The sequence below is a fragment of the Colletotrichum gloeosporioides genome (genome assembly GCF_011800055.1).
Source record: "Colletotrichum gloeosporioides strain Lc1 chromosome Unknown consensus_12, whole genome shotgun sequence".
In the NCBI taxonomy this organism is placed as follows: Eukaryota; Fungi; Ascomycota; class Sordariomycetes; order Glomerellales; family Glomerellaceae; genus Colletotrichum; species Colletotrichum gloeosporioides.
The window spans coordinates 111,645-128,743 of record NW_025544657.1 but is presented as its reverse complement, the minus strand read 5'-3'; the positions used below and the strand labels follow the sequence as shown (position 1 = coordinate 128,743).

The following is a 17,099-nucleotide window of genomic DNA, read 5'->3' as shown; positions in this document are numbered from 1 at the left end:
ACATTGTTTGACAGCTCAGTGTCGCTGCCGCTATTTCGGAGATGAATCTTGAGGACTTTCGGGTCGCAGGTGAGCGGTGGCAGGGCGAGAACAACATGATCATCGGTCCAGCTGCTAAGCGCTAGAGGGGGGGCCAACTGATACAGCGAGTCTTGAATAATGAAAGTGCAGCTTTGAGTATTCAGTGGCTGGAGTCCGTCGGTCTGGTTGAGTGTGAATCTGAACGTCTGCAGCTTGACAATACACCGAGTGCAGTGCCCAAGATCGAAGAACAGGAGTAGAGCGAGATGCAAGTATTCGCCACAAGGAGAAAAATGGAGTTCTACAGAAGCGTTAGCCAAGTGGCGAGCCAGAGGGCTTGTGTGAGCCCGGAGCATTACCTCTAGATTGGGCAGATAGAGTCTCTGAACGAGCTGGAGTATCCGCAATTTCAGAAACCAGGGGGAAGGTTGTCTCCCGTCTATCACCTGTGTCGACATCTACGAGTAGTAATTGCGTTGAAGAATGCGTTAGGGCAATAACCGGCGATTTTGGGTGCATGGCGGGAACGACATTGTCCCAGTACGAGATTCCAACCCAGCTGAGGAAAATTGGCGGCCTTTTAGAATAGATGAATGCCAAGCACTTCGTGTGTTCCTCTGGAACGACGTAACCACCGTGTTCCATTTGATGGTTATCAGATGCCGACTGTTCCTCGTCGGAAATGGAACTCGCGGCTGACGACACAGAACTGTCGTCGCTGCTTTCAGAATCATCTTCCTTCTTGGAATCATCAGGCGAGATGCAAACCGCTCGATCGAGACGAAGCATGTGAACGGAAGTGTCTGAACTCCTAGAAATGGTGCTTGTATCAACGAGATCCCATCTGGTTTTGGGTTGACGCTGTGTTCGTCGGGCCCGCAACGTTGAAGGCCCTGATGTTGTCTCAGATTGGGCCTTCAGAAGTCTTCCCAGTTGCAAGGATTCCGAGTTCATGTACCATGTCTCCAAACCCTCCTGATTTGGGTTGCATAAAACGAAGTAAGTGAAGAGGTTGTCACTCTCTGTGACAGGAACCTCATAATTTTTGGACTTCGTTTCTTTCGCATTTTGTCGAAAGATTGGCACGTGCACCTGTCGAAGGACGTTTTTGGGGTCACCTCGACGGCGGACAAGCAGATCGGCCGAGGCTTTCTTCCCAATGTGGAGGTCGAAGGCAAACATGCTCACAATGCATCCTAACGAGGGAAGCTCTTCCAAGTTGGCGACCTGTACCTGTAACTGACCTAAAGTGTTGGCTTCTGGAGGTGGGGTCAAGTAACAGGACTTTCCCTCTGGGAAGGACCTCAGTGGATAGCAGTACTTCAAACCCGCTGGACAGGTCACGAGAACCTCCCTCCATTCCCTAACGAAACACCAGAAGGATTGATCCAGTTCTTTCGACGGTCCGTCAAGCCATCCAGGCAACGGAACACCGAATTGGTCGCCGCTAATGTATGTGTGCCCTCTAATGTCCATTTGGTAGGAACCGGTCTCGCCGTGAGCGTAGAAACCGAAAAGAAAAGGGGCTATTCGGCTCTGAACAGACAGGCAAGTCCAGAACGCTTTGCTCTTGAGAAAGCGTTCAACGCGTTGGCGGACTGCTGCATCCGGCTGGATAGAAAACAGGTGCTGAAACCAGAAGGTCGACGCATACCGAAGAAACGAGTGCTCGTTGGATTTGCTCTCCAGCAGATTATCGATATCTTGGCATTGCTCGTATCGATCGTACATGAGATATCTCAAGCAATCCACGCCAAGTTCGGTATTGGCTGCATCGCTGTCGTGAACGAAAAACATGCGAATGTGTTCGCTAATGCTTCGATCCGCTTTCGGGTCCTGTTGGAAATAGTCTTGAACAGACTTGTGGGAAAACTTGACGACAGGGTCGCATTTCACAAGTGGCCCACACAGGTCGACAATGAGCTCTTGCACTTTGTGTCTGGTGTAACAAGTCCCCTCTGGACCAATGGACAGCGCATCAACGACCTCGTCTAAAGTGAGAGACTGCTGCGATGTAACCAAAAGCAAAAAGAGACGACTATCAAAAACAGTCAGTAAGAGTGAGTAGCTAGCTATGCTTTAGCATGAAGAAAGGGTACTGACCGAGCGAATTTCCGCTTCCAGTCGCCGTGTTCGGCGATTTTCTCCAGGGAGCGGTTGAAGTATCCGTTCAAGGGTGAAGGAAATTTTTGGAGCTCCTTGATAATCCCCGCAAGACATTGCCCGCTATTGAATGTGTGGCACAAGAAGGTGGCGTACAAGAAGCTATCATCTGTTCCTGGATCTTGCAAATGATATTGATGAATGCTGTCGTTGAGATACGACCGTATGTCTCTGGCAATGATTGCTTGATCAGCCTCGATCTCTACTGCGTTGACTTGTTCCATGGCCCGACGAATTCTGGAATGTCCCTTGCGGCTGGTAAATAGCCACCTGTCGCTGCCATATGATGCTCGTTTGACCATATCCACCAGATCTTCTAACATATCGTGTCTGGGCTTTCCGGGTTGTTCATTGCATGGCAAGTCCATGTCGATGCACTCGTCAAGTCCGTCAACCACCACGAAAACTTCGTGTGCCTTGACTAATTCGTGGACAAGCCGTGTAGCGATGTTAACTTTGGCGAGGGTCTGCGTGTAGTTCCTCTCATCCAGACAGAGATCCACAAAGCGGTCAGTAAGCTTCGGTGATAGAATGTTCATCAGCTGGATTATCAGGGATCTGAAGGCGTGAATTGTGTGTTTTCGCAGGTCTTCATTGAAGGAGAAGAAGAAATATGCGACCTTTTCTCCTCTCTGTTCAAGGTGGCTGATGATGGCTGAAGTCAAAACGCTTTTGCCTGAGCCTGCCTCAGCATTGTACCACAGAACGGACTTCTTCTTCGAATCTCGCCACTTGATGAAACGGGCGTCCTCAAAAATCCATTCGCAGGTGCCCGGGTGCCGAGCACGTAATCGATCATCCAAATCAGGCCGGGCATCGATCTGATCAGCCTGCCCTCCTTGTATCCACTGGCGAATACCATCCTTTTGCTGTTGCTCTCTGTTCTGCTGCGATCGAAAGATGTGGTGTGCCGCCGCGAGCTTGTGAATGGCATTGCTGTCTTTCTCAAGGGCTGCCTTGGTCTGCGTCATCTCTTCACCTAGTGAGGCGAAGGGATCCATCATTTTCAGTGATGTCTTGAGGAGTCGCTTGGACGCTTTGTACCAGAAGTTGATTATTCTCTTGTAGGAGCCGGCTAGTCGTTTTTGGAGCTCTTGAGAGTCGTGGAATGTCTTCCCATACATCTCATAGACGATGAAATAGTCGGCAATATCGGCGAGGGCATCCACGAGGTCCTCAAAGTACTCGTGAAACCCAATTGCCAACTCAAGAACGATTCGAGTACCCGAGAAAATGACGCCAGTTCCCATGGGACCAGCTTGGCCTAAAGGTTCCAAGACCTTAGAGACACGCTCGAATCTTTGCAAGAAGGGCGCCATCTTCAACATTAGACGATCACCGCGCTTCTTCTTGCGTTTTCTCTCTAGAGTCTCTAAACAGGCTGTGAGACTTTGCATAGACTCCTGCACGTAGGATGTGCCGTCGAGGGCCGATGAGGCTGACTGATTCGACAGGTCGACGGCAGCGAGCTCTTTCAAGAACGGATTCTCGGGATCGTCCTTGTGCATCTCCGGTAGACTGCCGAAGAACTCCCTAATGGCTCTGCCGAATGCAGTTTCTGGAGAATCATTGTGTGTCGCGATCTCTTCAACGGAATGGACGTCAACAACTACGTTCCTTTTCAAGTCTTCCATGGTAATGATGTCTCTGATACGCGTGCTTCGAGACGAAAGGCGCCATCAATAAGATGATGCGGCGAAAAAGGAGGACAGGATCTTCTGCCACAGATTCATGAGAGAAAGCGCAGCCGAGAACCATTTGTTTGGAAGTGGTAGGCAAGCGGAAAACGAATGATATCAGAGGCGGTCGGGGCGGGACAACGAAGGAGACTCAAGGTTCGCGAGAACTGCACATTGGTGGCCTCGTTTTTTTGTTTGGACCGACTTTGACGCATGTCAGCTGCATGAAACGTTGTAAGGAATGTAGGCAGGGAGGAAACAGTTGTCATTGTCACATTAAGGCCCAATTAGCAGGTCATGGCGTTTCCAAATCTGTATTCGGTGTCGCCTGCACTGCCAGCATGCGATATGTCGGCTCTGTGACACCCACAACAACGAATCATTGGAGGAAGAAAACGATGATTGCAGCCTCATCAAACACACCATCTCGAGCAACGCAAATCAAAAACAAGGACAGCTACAGCCAAGTCTTATGCGGGGCTTCAAATCAGGCCACTCGACTGTTTTTGCTACTAATGGAATTGTGCAGAGACTTCGATGCGTCTCGATGTAATAAGAGAAAATCAGGCTGAGAGAACAGTCATCGGGGGCTGATGGATTGGAAAGTAGAGAGGAAGAGAATACATAACAATGGAAGGATACGAAGTGTGCGTTTTCTCTAGACCAGAGCCCTTATCCCTCACAAAACAGCATGGCGTCACCGGCAAGTGGTGTCGGCTCCAAGCCACAATTCAAGACCTATCATGCCGTCCACAAAAAAGGCGGCAAAGTAACGACTGAAACACTTACTGATCCGTTTGGACTTCCTGCTAACGAGCAAGAAACCGGCAAGGACTCTTCCTATGCTCTAGTCATCAATCGAAAATTCGACAAGGACAACTCTCAACAGCCCAAGAGTGTGACGCTGAAGGTGAACTCACCTCATCTCCTCCAGGCCTTTCGCGATGTCGTCGGTTCAAAGTACCCCACAGTTGCTTCGGACTTCACGTCGCCATTCGAATTGCAGAGCCCGTTTCAGATGCTGGTGCATTACTGGGACGAACTGGAAGCATATCGGGAAGAGACGGACAGCTCTGAAATGCGTATTCACTTAGGCATGCTTCTTCAATTCATGGATCACGAACTGGGTGAAGATCGTAAGACGCTGATGGACATGCTGAAAACGAAGCAGGTGACTTTCCTCACTGCATGGACTCTTTTCCGACCAGGAAGCCTCATGTACACCAAGTTGCTGGAGTTCCCATGGATACTCGTGTGCCACAAGACTGCCTATGAGCAGAATTCGTCGGCTGGCCCATATCTAGAGGTTCACTGCACTTACACAGACTACAACGGCACTATTTTTGGCGAGACTACGCGCGAGATTATTATCTTTCAGAAGCAGCAATTCGGGGGTGATAGCCCGGCGTTCATAACCGACCTTCCGATCTATCCCCGGAAATATGTGTATGATGAAAGTCTTGATGCCCGACTCGAAGAGAGAGGCAGAAAGTTTCTTCAGCACAGAGAAATGTCAGTGAGAGCGTATGATGGCATTGCTCAGTACTTGAAAGTGCCCCCTTACTCCTTTTTTTCAGTTGACATGGATCGCTACCCGGGTCTTTGGCTTCCATACACTGTGAGTGACAACTGGACTATTTAAACATCAGCATCTCAGCCCGCTAATACGGCGATACATAGGAGTCTGGGAGGGTCGTAGTCGACAGGAAGACCTTCCACCATGATCATTACAACAGTTCGGTATCTATCAAGAAAGTTGATCACCCCGATCCACTGACATGCCCACCTTTTGTTTTCGGATTCTCTCTCAGCCGAAAAGTCTGGTGCCACTTGTTTCTCGACCATCTCAACCCGATCAACTGGGTAGACAACGCCTGGAACTCGTTGATTTTGGAAGAGGATCAGAAATTAGTCATCCGAGCACTGGTCGACTCACATGCCTATCCTGACAATCCGCGAAATCAGCCTGAGCAGAAGGGAAAAGGATTGGTTTTGCTACTTCACGGGACTCCTGGTACTGGCAAGACATTGACTGCAGAGCTAGCGGCGGAAGCGAAGCAAACAGCGCTCCTGCCAGCTTCGTTGGGAGAGTTGAACAAAGAGGAAAAGTAGGATCTTGTGCCATTTTGGTTGAAGGCGCTAATACTGATGGATATTCTTCCAGCGCAATGATGTTCGAGCGGGAGCTTCAGCGGCTGATGCAGTACGCCACAGTTTGGAAGGCTGTTTTGCTGCTCGATGAAGCCGATATCTTTCTTGAGAAACGGGAAGACAGCCCTGCCAACGCGAATCGCAATGCTCTTGTCGCGGTCTTTCTGAAGCAGTTGGAGTACTTCTCGGGCGTCGTCTTTCTAACGACAAATCGACTCCGCACGTTCGATGCAGCCATGAGCTCGCGCATTCACTTGGCGCTTGGGTACAAGGCGCCAGACGCCGAGACGCGCCGACTTATGTGGTTGCAGTGCCTCCGGAAAGTCCCGACAAATGAGATCGAGTTCGATGACATGGACGATGCCTCCGAGAACTTTGTATCTTACCGCATCAATGGGCGCGAGATTTCCAACTCTGTCAACACTGCTCGAACCATAGCAAGATTCGAGGGGAAGAAGTTGCAGGTCAAGCACATTAACCAAGTCCTGGTGCTCAGGTCTAGCTTTCAAAGAGCGTTGCAGGCTGAAGGAACCAAGTTGACTGTGCAATCCGAGAGTATGAATGCATTGAAAAGGACGGGGTCAATTGTGGATGAGCCGGATGAATACGCGTCGTGAATCACGTAGCTACAAGTACGATCTTTCGTAGACACTGAATGTTGAGCTTTCACTACTCTAAGCTCCTAATCAGAAGTGGTATTGGTGAAGTAGATATACATACGCTAACTCAATTTGTTTCTTTAGCCCTATTTCTACAGGCAATCCCTCCCTTGTTGAATCCTTAACTTGTTTAAAGACAGCTGATAGGAGGAATTTCTTGAACAAGCGACGTCTCAAGCTAAGTGGCGATTTAAATGCGGGGCAGCTTGTACAACTTCTCAAATCTGACTTCTGTGGAGAGCTGGCATAAAAGAACTATGGCACTTTATGTGTCTTCGGTTCCTCGAGCTGATCACGTAATGAACTGGTACTCGATGCAAAGGAAGCTTAGGCCAGAGCCATCACTACACATTGATGCTCATTAGTGGAAGAATGTGTAAACCACACAAAGCCCTTGGTTTGCCTTAGGTTTAGCGTATGATTATGTGCTCATGTTCATTTGCTGCATGCAAAAATATCTCGGATGCACAGGCACCCACTAGGTGGAAGACTTTAGACTGACTTCCCACGGGTCTGACGACGAAGGGTTGTTTGCCCATACTGAAACCATCCATTCCAAACACTTGGTCTCAAATCCTCGCCGATTTCGGCGCCAGTCCAAGCAGTCCTGTTTCCGTGACGTAGAACCTTCGACTGTGGCATTCCCTGAACAAATCCTCAGCTGCGTGCCTCAGACTGGGGGGTAGATAAGCCAGGATATCCACCAGCTTTTCCCCACCTCTTTCCTCAATTTTGCCGTGGATCGAAGAATACGTTGCTCCAGAGACTTCCATGTTCCTTGAAAGTTGTTTGGAATTGAAACGTCGAATTTCGCCAAGTATGATGTGTATGCCGCGCTCTCCCCCCAAGGCTTGAATGAACGGTGCTTTTCGCTGAATTGGGTCGCATAAACTCTCCCACTGCTCCAGTGGGAATATGTCCTCATAAATGTCACATACGTCGCCAAGCTTGCGTATGGTTCCACCCATATTGCCGGAAACTTCCAGCTGAGTGCTTTTCAGGCCGTCAGAGTCGATGTAATCTGAGAAGCTCCATGTGACTGGACTTGTGCAGTCCCTTAAGCCGTTGACGTGGGAAAGTTCCCTATGCCTCAAACATTTGATTCTGCTCAACCTATACACCTCCCGAGGGTCCAGGTTTGTCGTCCAATCTGTCGCCCAAGAAGGCAGATTTGGAATTGTCGTGGGAGTGACGACAGTTAGGAGCATCTTCAGGCCTATGGCGTCTATCAAGTCCCGAGAAAGCTGGGCAAAGACCTCAGATGTTGAACGACTGTAGTTGACTCGGATGGTGGGAAAGATCGGCTGGTTGTCATCGTATGAGTCAGAGGTACTGGAGGAATCGGACGGGCTGATGCCTAGGTACTGCTGTGTGTCCTGATTCACTAGCGGCAAGATGGCAAACATCTTATCCCTAGCGTCTGTGGCACCAAATTCTCTGGTAGATTCCAGTAATCGTAAAAGTCGGACTGGGTATGGTAGTTGCCATGAACTAGCGGTAAAGAATCGGCGGGATACGAATGATCCTGCATTGCCAAGTAAGTGGGTAGGCACTTGCTCGAAAGCGTCCCAAGTGACGCTCTTCTCTCCACAAATGACAATTGCTGCCCTGGCAACTTTGATTTCTTGAATAACCCAAACACGTGTGAACCACCGGCGTCCAAAGAACCTTTGGATCACTTCATTGCTGGGTTTCTCTGGTGTTTCTCCTGCATCGGAGGGAGCATGTAGATCCTGTATCCATTCCATGACGGCGTCGCTGTCATCCTCCTGTCCTTTTTCGCCCAGATAGACAACCACGCGTGAGGCGTTATGGTAAATCCGGGTCATCAAGGTCAACTGATGGTTGCGCTCGGGAACATTCACCTGGTTGATGCAAATAGCGTCTACCCAAAGTATCCGTGTTGCCTCGGCCGATCGTAATCGCCGGAGAGCCATTACGCAGCTCGTCGTGACGTGAAGTTGTGTGTTCGGGCCCATATAAGTTGCTGGTGACTTGATCTCAATAGCCTCAGTCTTGTTTGGGTCGCCCCAAACGTAAGAGAGTGCTTCATACGGCGGAGCGCTTGTCAAGTTGTGAACGAAGAGTCGGATTACAATAGGGCTGTCTCGCTGACCAGGCTGCAGCTCCAACAGACGGATTGAGTCATCGTCACCCAGCTGTTCATCAGTAAATGGAGAATTTGGTGGACGGCTCATGTTAGAAGTAGGCGTGAACAAGAAAATAAAGCTAGTTGCGAAAATGGCAAAGAAGCAATCGTAGTAGAATGCCTCAGCAGAGGCCTCATGGGATGAAGTAGCCTGAACGTCCCAGGCAGCAGCGTATCCATTCAAGGTGGGGAGTTAGCATTTGATAGGTAGGTTCTGTGTGATTGATGAGGGGCCATCAGTTGGGCCACAGATGTGACCAATGGACCTGATTGGCACTTGCAATATTACTTATGCAGCTTGGCCGTGCAAGTAATAGGCTCTCGGTGCTGACAGTGAATGTTAAATCTGACAGCCGTTATTTTTGCTTTCGTACCTAATCAATTGTTTTTCATGGTCGCAATTTTGGCAAATCGGACCTCAAATAACCTCACCACTTGAGTTATCGAGAGACCAGCTCCGGATTGACTGGTATGGGCGACAAATAATCTGCGGTCGAAAGTGGTGATGGAAGATGAAAGCCCGAAGAAGACTGGGTAACTTGGTGAAAAACAAAATGAGACAGCTTTGCAGGTTTCTTGACACTCTTACGCGTGTTAATACACACCAGTACGCTGGAAAGAAGAAATATCTTTGGCTGAGGAGAACACGAACATATCTACGAAAACCTCTGATGATTATAAAGCGATAGGTCCCGTCCGTAAGACGATCCATGAAACTGGGACTGAAGGACACATTACTGACGGGCCTTGCAAAAGCCAGCAGTCATAAGGATATAACAGTTCAGGAGATCTGAAGTATGACCATAGAACACAACGCAAATGGTCTGTACCTTCTTCCATGTTTCAATCTATGAAAGAACCAGACTGCCTGCGCCTACATGATCGATGGCATGAATAATGGAAGCTGTGATGGAGAGACCAGTTCAACTCTGCTTCGTCAGTGCTATAAAGGTATCGCTAGCCGAGTATCAGCTACGAATCAATCCAATATTATGACAAACGACGGAGCAAGATTATGTATTGGCCAAATATAAGACCAAGTAACCGTCCCGTCGAGAACTTAGTTTGTCCACGAATAGATATCTCAGCTGAGGTCGTAACCTGTGTTCCTCATGAGCCGGAGCGGCGTGCGAGATACTGGTTTGTTCCAAAAAGTAACCGCCACAGGACGCCTCTTTAAAACATAGAATGAAGGCATCAAGTATTCGGCCGTCAATGCTTCAGCGAACTAATCGCACCGGATTAATGTAATAATCCAAGATATTCGGTCCTAGAAATCATAAAAAGGGCCATACTGCTTGGCAATTTGCGCTTCCCACAAATCGTTTGTTTCGAGGGGTTGGAGTCTTAGATCCATTGCCATGCGAGGAACGCCATGCAGGTCGCCCGTTTAAGAAAGCCATGAGACTTCCCAGGTTAACCTCTACCAAGACCGTCCCCGAGAACCAACTGTCGGCTAGAGCCATTGTCGTCGCTTGGTTATTGTATTTGTGAAACGTAGAAGGAAATAAGAGGGCGAAGGACTGCATGGAGAACGTGATCTCGCGCCCATCTCATGGAACCTTCTCTTACATTTTCCTGGTGACGGTGATCGAATCTCATACTGTCATTGTACCCCATGATCAGCAATAATCCACCTTCTCAGAGTGGCATCAGAATCCACTCCTTGCAGCCTGATTTATGATCCATAGATAGAACCAAAAAACATGATGCTGGTCGACCCTGCCAAATCCAAATAAGGCATAGCTAGCTTTTGGTAAGTCACAAATGACATCCAGCGCTCCTCAATCTGTTCGGCTAACCTGTGACCAAGTCGTTCCAATTCTTTGCATGAACAAGGGAGACTGCAGGACGGTAAATACCAAGGTTGGCCATGAGTCACATGCAATTACGTCTGGCCTCAAGTACCCGAGCATACGTTTAAAATAAGCCGGGAGGCATGACTGAGGACGATCGTCGTTTATGACGTGCGAGGTTTACATCACATGTTCAAGGTAAGAATGATGTTTCTCTGAGCCCATTGCTGCATGAGACCTAGAGTTTCGTGATCGACGTGGAAATTTGGTGCTTGGGCTGTTCTCAACCAATCATGCCCCGTGTTCCATTGTTCCTCGAATCCATCTCATTTATCGCAGCAGGGTGAGGATGGAAAGGCAGTGACTCATACTCTCTTTCCAGCGACAGCCGAGCACTATTTAAAAGGGCGTCAGACATTGCGGTAACTATGTTACTTCTCACATTTGCCCACTCATCTCTACTTGTCTCTCAAAACATGGCTGTACGAAAGGCCAGGGTTTGGACTGGCCCATCTGAGGCGCGATGCCATCATAGCTGGCCTGGCTCGGGAGAGCTTCAAAGATGCAGGTGGAGCTGCTTGCGTTTATTCGTCACACCGAATAAAAGGGAGACATAGTACAAGACAGAGTGGCTTTATGAGATCGAAGGAAATAAGAGACGAATTCGCCCGCTGCGCAGAATTTAGCCGCGACAATGCCTAAACCCATGAGCTTCAAAAAGTGTAGGGCATGTCGGCCTTGACGACCAGAAGATGATCAAATTTGGTGCAAATTGGACGCCAGGTCTTGTGTCCCGATTCATACTTGCCCGTGTCTGCTTGCTATCGTCTCAATTATTAGCCCAGAGCTATCTGTATATAAGACGTTCACTGGTGTGAGAGATGACGTGTGACCAAACAAATACCTCCCCAGTGCACAGGTTGGAGCCAGTTGAATTGGTACTAACGGACAAGATGACCGCTAGCCCATACCCCTGAAACGTGTGCAACGGGATTTGCCCTTTCATTCTTGGGACATCGCTTCTTCGCTATATCTCCTCATTGGCATTAGAGTATTGTTTCCGTATCAGCGACTGCTACGCGTTTCGATGGGACACAAAAGGACCATCAGTGGCTATGAGAGGAAATGGGACAAGCTTTGTCGTCGGTTGAAGGTCATCTTATGGCAAACAAGAGATTTGACACTAGATAATGCAGTTCATCCAGATTGGTCCTTGCGGAAATAAGAGGATACGCTGTCGCAGTGCTCCTTTTATTCTGTACACACCCGGCACAGTGGATTAAATAGCGGAAGTGAAAGTCGTGAACATCCATCCATGAGCAACCATTTGCCTATAAATATCAACACCGGCCGAAGCAAAACTTAACTAACAAGCCAAATTCGACCCGCACGAGGAGTCAGTTTGAGAGAGCTCGCTGCAAACCTGCTTCTCAGCAAGTCCATATCCATATACAGCCAGCACACGAACCGCTGTCAGACGAGTTGCAACATTCCATGACCTTTCTTTCAGATGGCTTGCGGGTGTTCCTTACGAATAACATCAGACCGGTAGAAAGAGACAACAGGGACACTACGCAAATCATACCCAAGGAGTTGACCGTTGGTTCAACCATACATTGTCCTCATTACCCGAGACTTGCACTCAAAGAGTAAACCGAATCGACGCCACAGATGCGAGCGACATTCGTCTGCTGGCGAGAAATCAAGTGTGGGGGTGTGAAATGCCTTTTATGTCTGATTGATGGCCTCCCGTCACTGTCAACGCCGACACTGAATCACGACATAGTCTGACGGGCACAACGTTCCATTGTAGCTTATGTGAAACTGACAGGGAAAGAGCACGGCTGGGGACGAAAACTCAATCATGCTAATCGACGGCAGACTTCATCGGAACGGTTCACAAGGCTTGGCAAGCCTAAAAACGGAGTCGAAGCAACGCTTTGATTAAACTGTATAGTCTACCCATCTGTCTTCTCTCGGTATAGACATTATGCAAAAGCGCCCACGATAGCCATGAGCGACGCACCGCCAATGACGGCCAGGTACGCATTAAGTCTCTTTCTGCCGTTGAGTATCTTGTAACTCTTTTCTGAAAGAAAGTCCTCTGCCAAGAGCTGAACTAGCCCTGCGAATAACAGCAAACCGGCCGAGATGGCATTCATGAAGCCCACCATGAGCAAACCCGTCTGGCTCATTGGGTCGTACAAGTTATGGACAATCAATCCAATGAGTTGTCCGAGCGGCGTTGTGCCGCCGAAAGCAAGAACCATGAGCCAAGGTCGCATTGAGGACCGGGGGAGCTGGATGGCGGCGATACGGCTGCCGAGGGCAAGACCCTCAAACGTCTGGTGGAAGCTGATTGCAATGAGGAAGACGATGAACGTCGGGCCTGTCGCGACGGAGATGGCCATGCCGATGAAGACACTGTGGAAGAGAATGCCGCCTTCGAGGAGCAGACATTGTCGGAGCAGCCGGCTTTGCTCCTCTTCGGTGACGACCTGCGGTGCGCCTGGGGTAACCGTAATCTTAGGACGGTCGTCTGAGCTTCTGCGCCTGGGCCCTTCGGCAGTCGCGGGATCGAGTTCGTCGATGTCGAGGTCGATATCGGATGCGTCGTCGTCGAAGCTGTCGCGTTCGTTTGCGAGCCGGGAATTTGCTTTTGCCTTTGTCGGCGTGGAGCTCGGGAGAGGCGAGGCGCCGGCCATCAGCCCCTGGGTCGACTCCATGTTATCGAGATTGATGTCTGATGGACGGTGCGAGCCGCCTCTGCGCGTGGCTAGACTGCTAGCCGGCTGCCTACCTCCACCCGATGCGCCTTCGTTGTCCTCCTCGTCCCAGTACTCGTACTCGTGCGAATGTGAATGGGAGTGGCCAGCTCCACGGGTAGCCAGATACGACTCGAGAGCCACGACGGACAAGGCGGCAATCATGGCTACCAGACCGGCCGTCTGCGGGTAGCCTTTGTTGAAGATGCGGGGAAGGCATGGGTCGGTAAGGGACGTGAAAGCTGTTGGGAGAAGATGTACAAAGGATGTCGCGAGCAGGACGCCGGTTCCGAAGTGCTGGCAGTAAAAGATGATTCTGCTCTGAGGTCGGCCTTTCGATGTTCGCCGGGGGAGGAGAGGAATGCCGCATGCTGGTGCAACGAGGTCAGCTGGTGCTCCCTAGATCTTGGCAACCTTGAGGGCCACGTTGATCGAGAATCCCAAAACGCGAGCCCTCGTTTGTAGGCCCCCAAAGTCGCATTTCACGACTGCCACTGGCAAGAGCTACTCACATATCGTGCTCAATGCCAGTATCAATATCAGGGCGCCGATATGTAGCGGCGTGTCGTAGGACTCCTTCTTGGAAGAACCGCATTGCGGCTTCGTCGCATTGGCGCCGGCAACGACCTCGGCGCTCGTCATCGCACCGCCATGTCGTTTCGAAAGCTCCGCGAGCAAGAATTCGGTCGGTATTGAGGCCCAAGAGGCGGCGTCTGTAGTTCAGGGAAAAGCAAGTCAGCACCACACGGGTATCCCGGAGTTCGAGTTCAACACGAGGAAGCAGTCCAGCTGTCCGACGTCCACGAGCAAAGAAACGCACCTCTCGCCCAAGCTCCGGTAGCTCCTGTATCACCCATTCTGGACGGTCGTCGATGGTGATGTCCAGCTCAATTTCATGGCTGACTCTGCACGACGGGGATGCAGACGGTAGACTGGCGGGTACTCAAGACAACAGAGTACAAACAAAAAAGGGAGACGGAAGACGGATCGTGCTTCGTCTTCGTCCCAAGTCCCAGGTGTCCCGCCGGGTGTGGTGCTGGTTCAGGATGTGGATGCGGCCCCCAAAAAGGTGGTGGACGAGGGATGCGGGACCCGAGGGAAACGCAGCAGCGGCCAGCAGTTCCATTGTCAGCAGCTTGCGGTCCACTGTGTCCTGATTCCCCCTATGAAAACCTGCGCATTTTAGAATTGGGGGGTTGCTTGGCCCCTGGAAATTGGGGACGACCGGGGAGCACAGGGGCGGCCGCAATCTGCACTTGGAGCGCCTTCCCTGCGCCAGCGACGCATCCCGGACGTAATCGCGTCTGGAAGCGAGGGGACCATGTCTTATCAAGAGAATACCTTATGTCAGCAATCGGCGGGCGAGCTGCGATAAGATAAGAGCTGTCTGATGATGAAACGGGCAGGGACCAGCCACTGCTCCTCGGCTGGATGACTAACCGATATCGATATCGCGATATCGGTCGTCTATCGCAACAGCTCCAGCGCAGCTCGCCCCAGCTCCGGGGTGGTGTCCGTGTGACCACCTGCCTGTCTCTCTTCTCTCTCTCGCTCTTGTGTTGACGTCTGTGATACAACCTTCCGTCACAGCTCCCAACCTCGTCTCAACATCATCTCTGCACCTCAAGGTTTTGTCCGTGAACAGAGTGCTACATAATGGCGGGCGCACGACGACTTCAATTGGCCGGTTTGGCCCTGCTTGGTGGCGCTGCCGCCCTGCATATGCAGGACCAACAGGTACTTGCCCAGCAAGCGCCGCTGATTGCCGACGACACGCCTGTTGCCTCGACATCGCCGTCGACATCTTCATCCAAGAGACCTCTGGTCGAGACCGAGGCTCTGCAGGACACCATCACCTCCGATAACCTCCTCGCGCGCGCAAAGGAGCTGTACGAAATCGCAAAACTGGGAGAGGAGGAGTACAACCACCCCACGCGCGTCATTGGCAGCGATGGTACGCTGTGCTCCCGCGGTCCCACGTTCCACTTCCACTTGCTCACGATTCACAGGTCACCTCGGAACGTTGGACTACATCAACTTCAACCTCCAGAAGCTGGGCGACTACTACAAGGTCTGGAACCAGACCTTCCCCGCCGTCTCGGGCAATGTCTTCGAGTCCCGTCTTGTCATCGGTGACAAGATCCCCAAGTCCGCGTCGCCCATGGCCCTGACGCCGCCGACCAAGAACAAGGAACCTGTCCACGGCGATATCATTCTTGTTAAGAACGAAGGCTGCGATGAGTCCGACTACCCTGCTGAGGTTGACGGCAACATTGCCTTCGTTCTCCGTGGCACGTGCCCCTTTGGCACCAAGAGCGAGAACGCCGGCAAGGCTGGTGCGATTGCTGCCATCGTCTACAACTACGAGAGCGAGACCGTCCACGGAACGCTTGGTACTCCTTCTCCCAACCACGTCGCCACCTTCGGCCTGGGTCTTGATGACGCGCAGCCCATCATTGACAAGCTCAAGAAGGGCGACAAGGTCGACGCCATTGCCTACATTGACGCTGTCGTCAACACCATTCAGACCACCAACATCCTGGCTCAGACTACTGAGGGCGACCCTGACAACTGCGTCATGCTCGGCGGCCACAGCGACAGTGTTACCGAGGGCCCTGGCATCAACGACGACGGCTCTGGCAGTCTGACTCTGCTGGAGATTGCCACTCAACTCACCAAGTTCAGCGTCAACAACTGCGTTCGCTTTGCCTGGTGGGCCGCTGAGGAGGAGGGCCTTCTTGGCTCCGACTACTACGTCTCTGTCCTCAGCCCCGAGGAGAACCAGAAGATTCGCCTGTTCATGGACTACGACATGCTCGGCAGCCCCAACTACGCCTACCAGGTCTACAATGCCACCAACGCCGTCAACCCCACCGGCTCCGAGGAGCTCCGCGACTTGTACGTTGACTGGTACAAGGCACACGACCTTCCCTACACCTTTATTCCTTTTGATGGCCGTAGTGACTACGATGCGTTTATTCGCAACGGCATCCCCGGCGGAGGCATCGCGACAGGTGCTGAGGGCATTAAGACGAAGGAGGAAGCCAAGCAATTCGGCGGCAAGGCCGGAGACTGGTACGATCCTTGCTACCACCAGCTTTGCGACGATGTCGGCAACGTGAACTTAACCGCGTGGGAGATCAACACCAAGGTAAGATGACCTCGACTGGTGACACATTTGTTCTGGGACTAACTTCTCTTCAGTTGGTTGCGCACTCTGTGGCCACGTACGCCATTTCGTTCAAGGGATTCCCCGAGCGTACGGATGCCGTCGCTGCCTCCGCCTATCCCAAGGAAGTCAAGTACCATGGCAGCAAGCTTTTCCAGTAGTCTAGTTCGAGCGCACCTTCAGGTATCCCAATCATTGGATGGGATTGTTTCATTACGGGTGATGGGTATACTTCTCTGGTCAATTTAGGACTCTCTCGGACTTCCTCAACAGCATGCCGAATTCTGTCGGCCAAGGCAACGGGTGACACATAACGGAGCACAGCGTAATTTATTGCATATTGAAGAGACATTGACCTGGTGATTTCCATTGACCATTATCGATGCCGATTACGTTCTCCGAAGGCCCTTTTCTGGACAGGATCCGATGGCTGACCCCAGTACCCTACAACAGGTTGCGAAAATGACGACCCCTCGAGGCTCTCGCGTGGTCTTCGCGGTATTGAGCATCAGTCTGGAGGGCCCTTGACTTGAAAACGCAATTGTAT

At 51.0% G+C, this 17,099-nt stretch overlaps 5 protein-coding genes across 5 annotated transcripts; 2 read left to right on the top strand and 3 right to left on the bottom strand.

The window, feature by feature from the left end:
- Window positions 1-333: 333 nt before the first annotated feature.
- On the bottom strand, window positions 334-3,818 carry GCG54_00000381 (uncharacterized protein; the record flags this gene model as incomplete). Its single annotated transcript, XM_045400520.1, has 2 exons — window positions 334-2,059; window positions 2,125-3,818. 2 exons carry the CDS (start codon window positions 3,816-3,818, stop codon window positions 334-336), a joined length of 3,420 nt encoding a protein of 1,139 aa, XP_045269495.1.
- A 736-nt stretch (window positions 3,819-4,554) lies between these two features.
- On the top strand, window positions 4,555-6,631 carry GCG54_00000380 (uncharacterized protein; the record flags this gene model as incomplete). The annotated part of the gene is made up of 3 exons (XM_045400519.1): window positions 4,555-5,481; window positions 5,544-5,971; window positions 6,028-6,631. The coding sequence occupies 3 exons, from the start codon at window positions 4,555-4,557 to the stop codon at window positions 6,629-6,631; spliced, it is 1,959 nt and encodes a 652-aa protein (XP_045269494.1).
- Window positions 6,632-7,242: 611 nt separating this feature from the next.
- On the bottom strand, window positions 7,243-8,871 carry GCG54_00000379 (uncharacterized protein; the record flags this gene model as incomplete). The annotated part of the gene is made up of 1 exon (XM_045400518.1): window positions 7,243-8,871. One exon carries the CDS (start codon window positions 8,869-8,871, stop codon window positions 7,243-7,245), a length of 1,629 nt encoding a protein of 542 aa, XP_045269493.1.
- Window positions 8,872-12,606: 3,735 nt separating this feature from the next.
- On the bottom strand, window positions 12,607-14,240 carry GCG54_00000378 (Zinc-regulated transporter 2; the record flags this gene model as incomplete). Its single annotated transcript, XM_045400517.1, has 3 exons — window positions 12,607-13,754; window positions 13,896-14,096; window positions 14,204-14,240. 3 exons carry the CDS (start codon window positions 14,238-14,240, stop codon window positions 12,607-12,609), a joined length of 1,386 nt encoding a protein of 461 aa, XP_045269492.1.
- Window positions 14,241-15,039: 799 nt separating this feature from the next.
- Window positions 15,040-16,713, top strand: GCG54_00000377 (Aminopeptidase Y; the record flags this gene model as incomplete). The annotated part of the gene is made up of 3 exons (XM_045400516.1): window positions 15,040-15,337; window positions 15,393-16,534; window positions 16,588-16,713. 3 exons carry the CDS (start codon window positions 15,040-15,042, stop codon window positions 16,711-16,713), a joined length of 1,566 nt encoding a protein of 521 aa, XP_045269491.1.
- Between the last annotated feature and the right edge of the window lie 386 nt (window positions 16,714-17,099).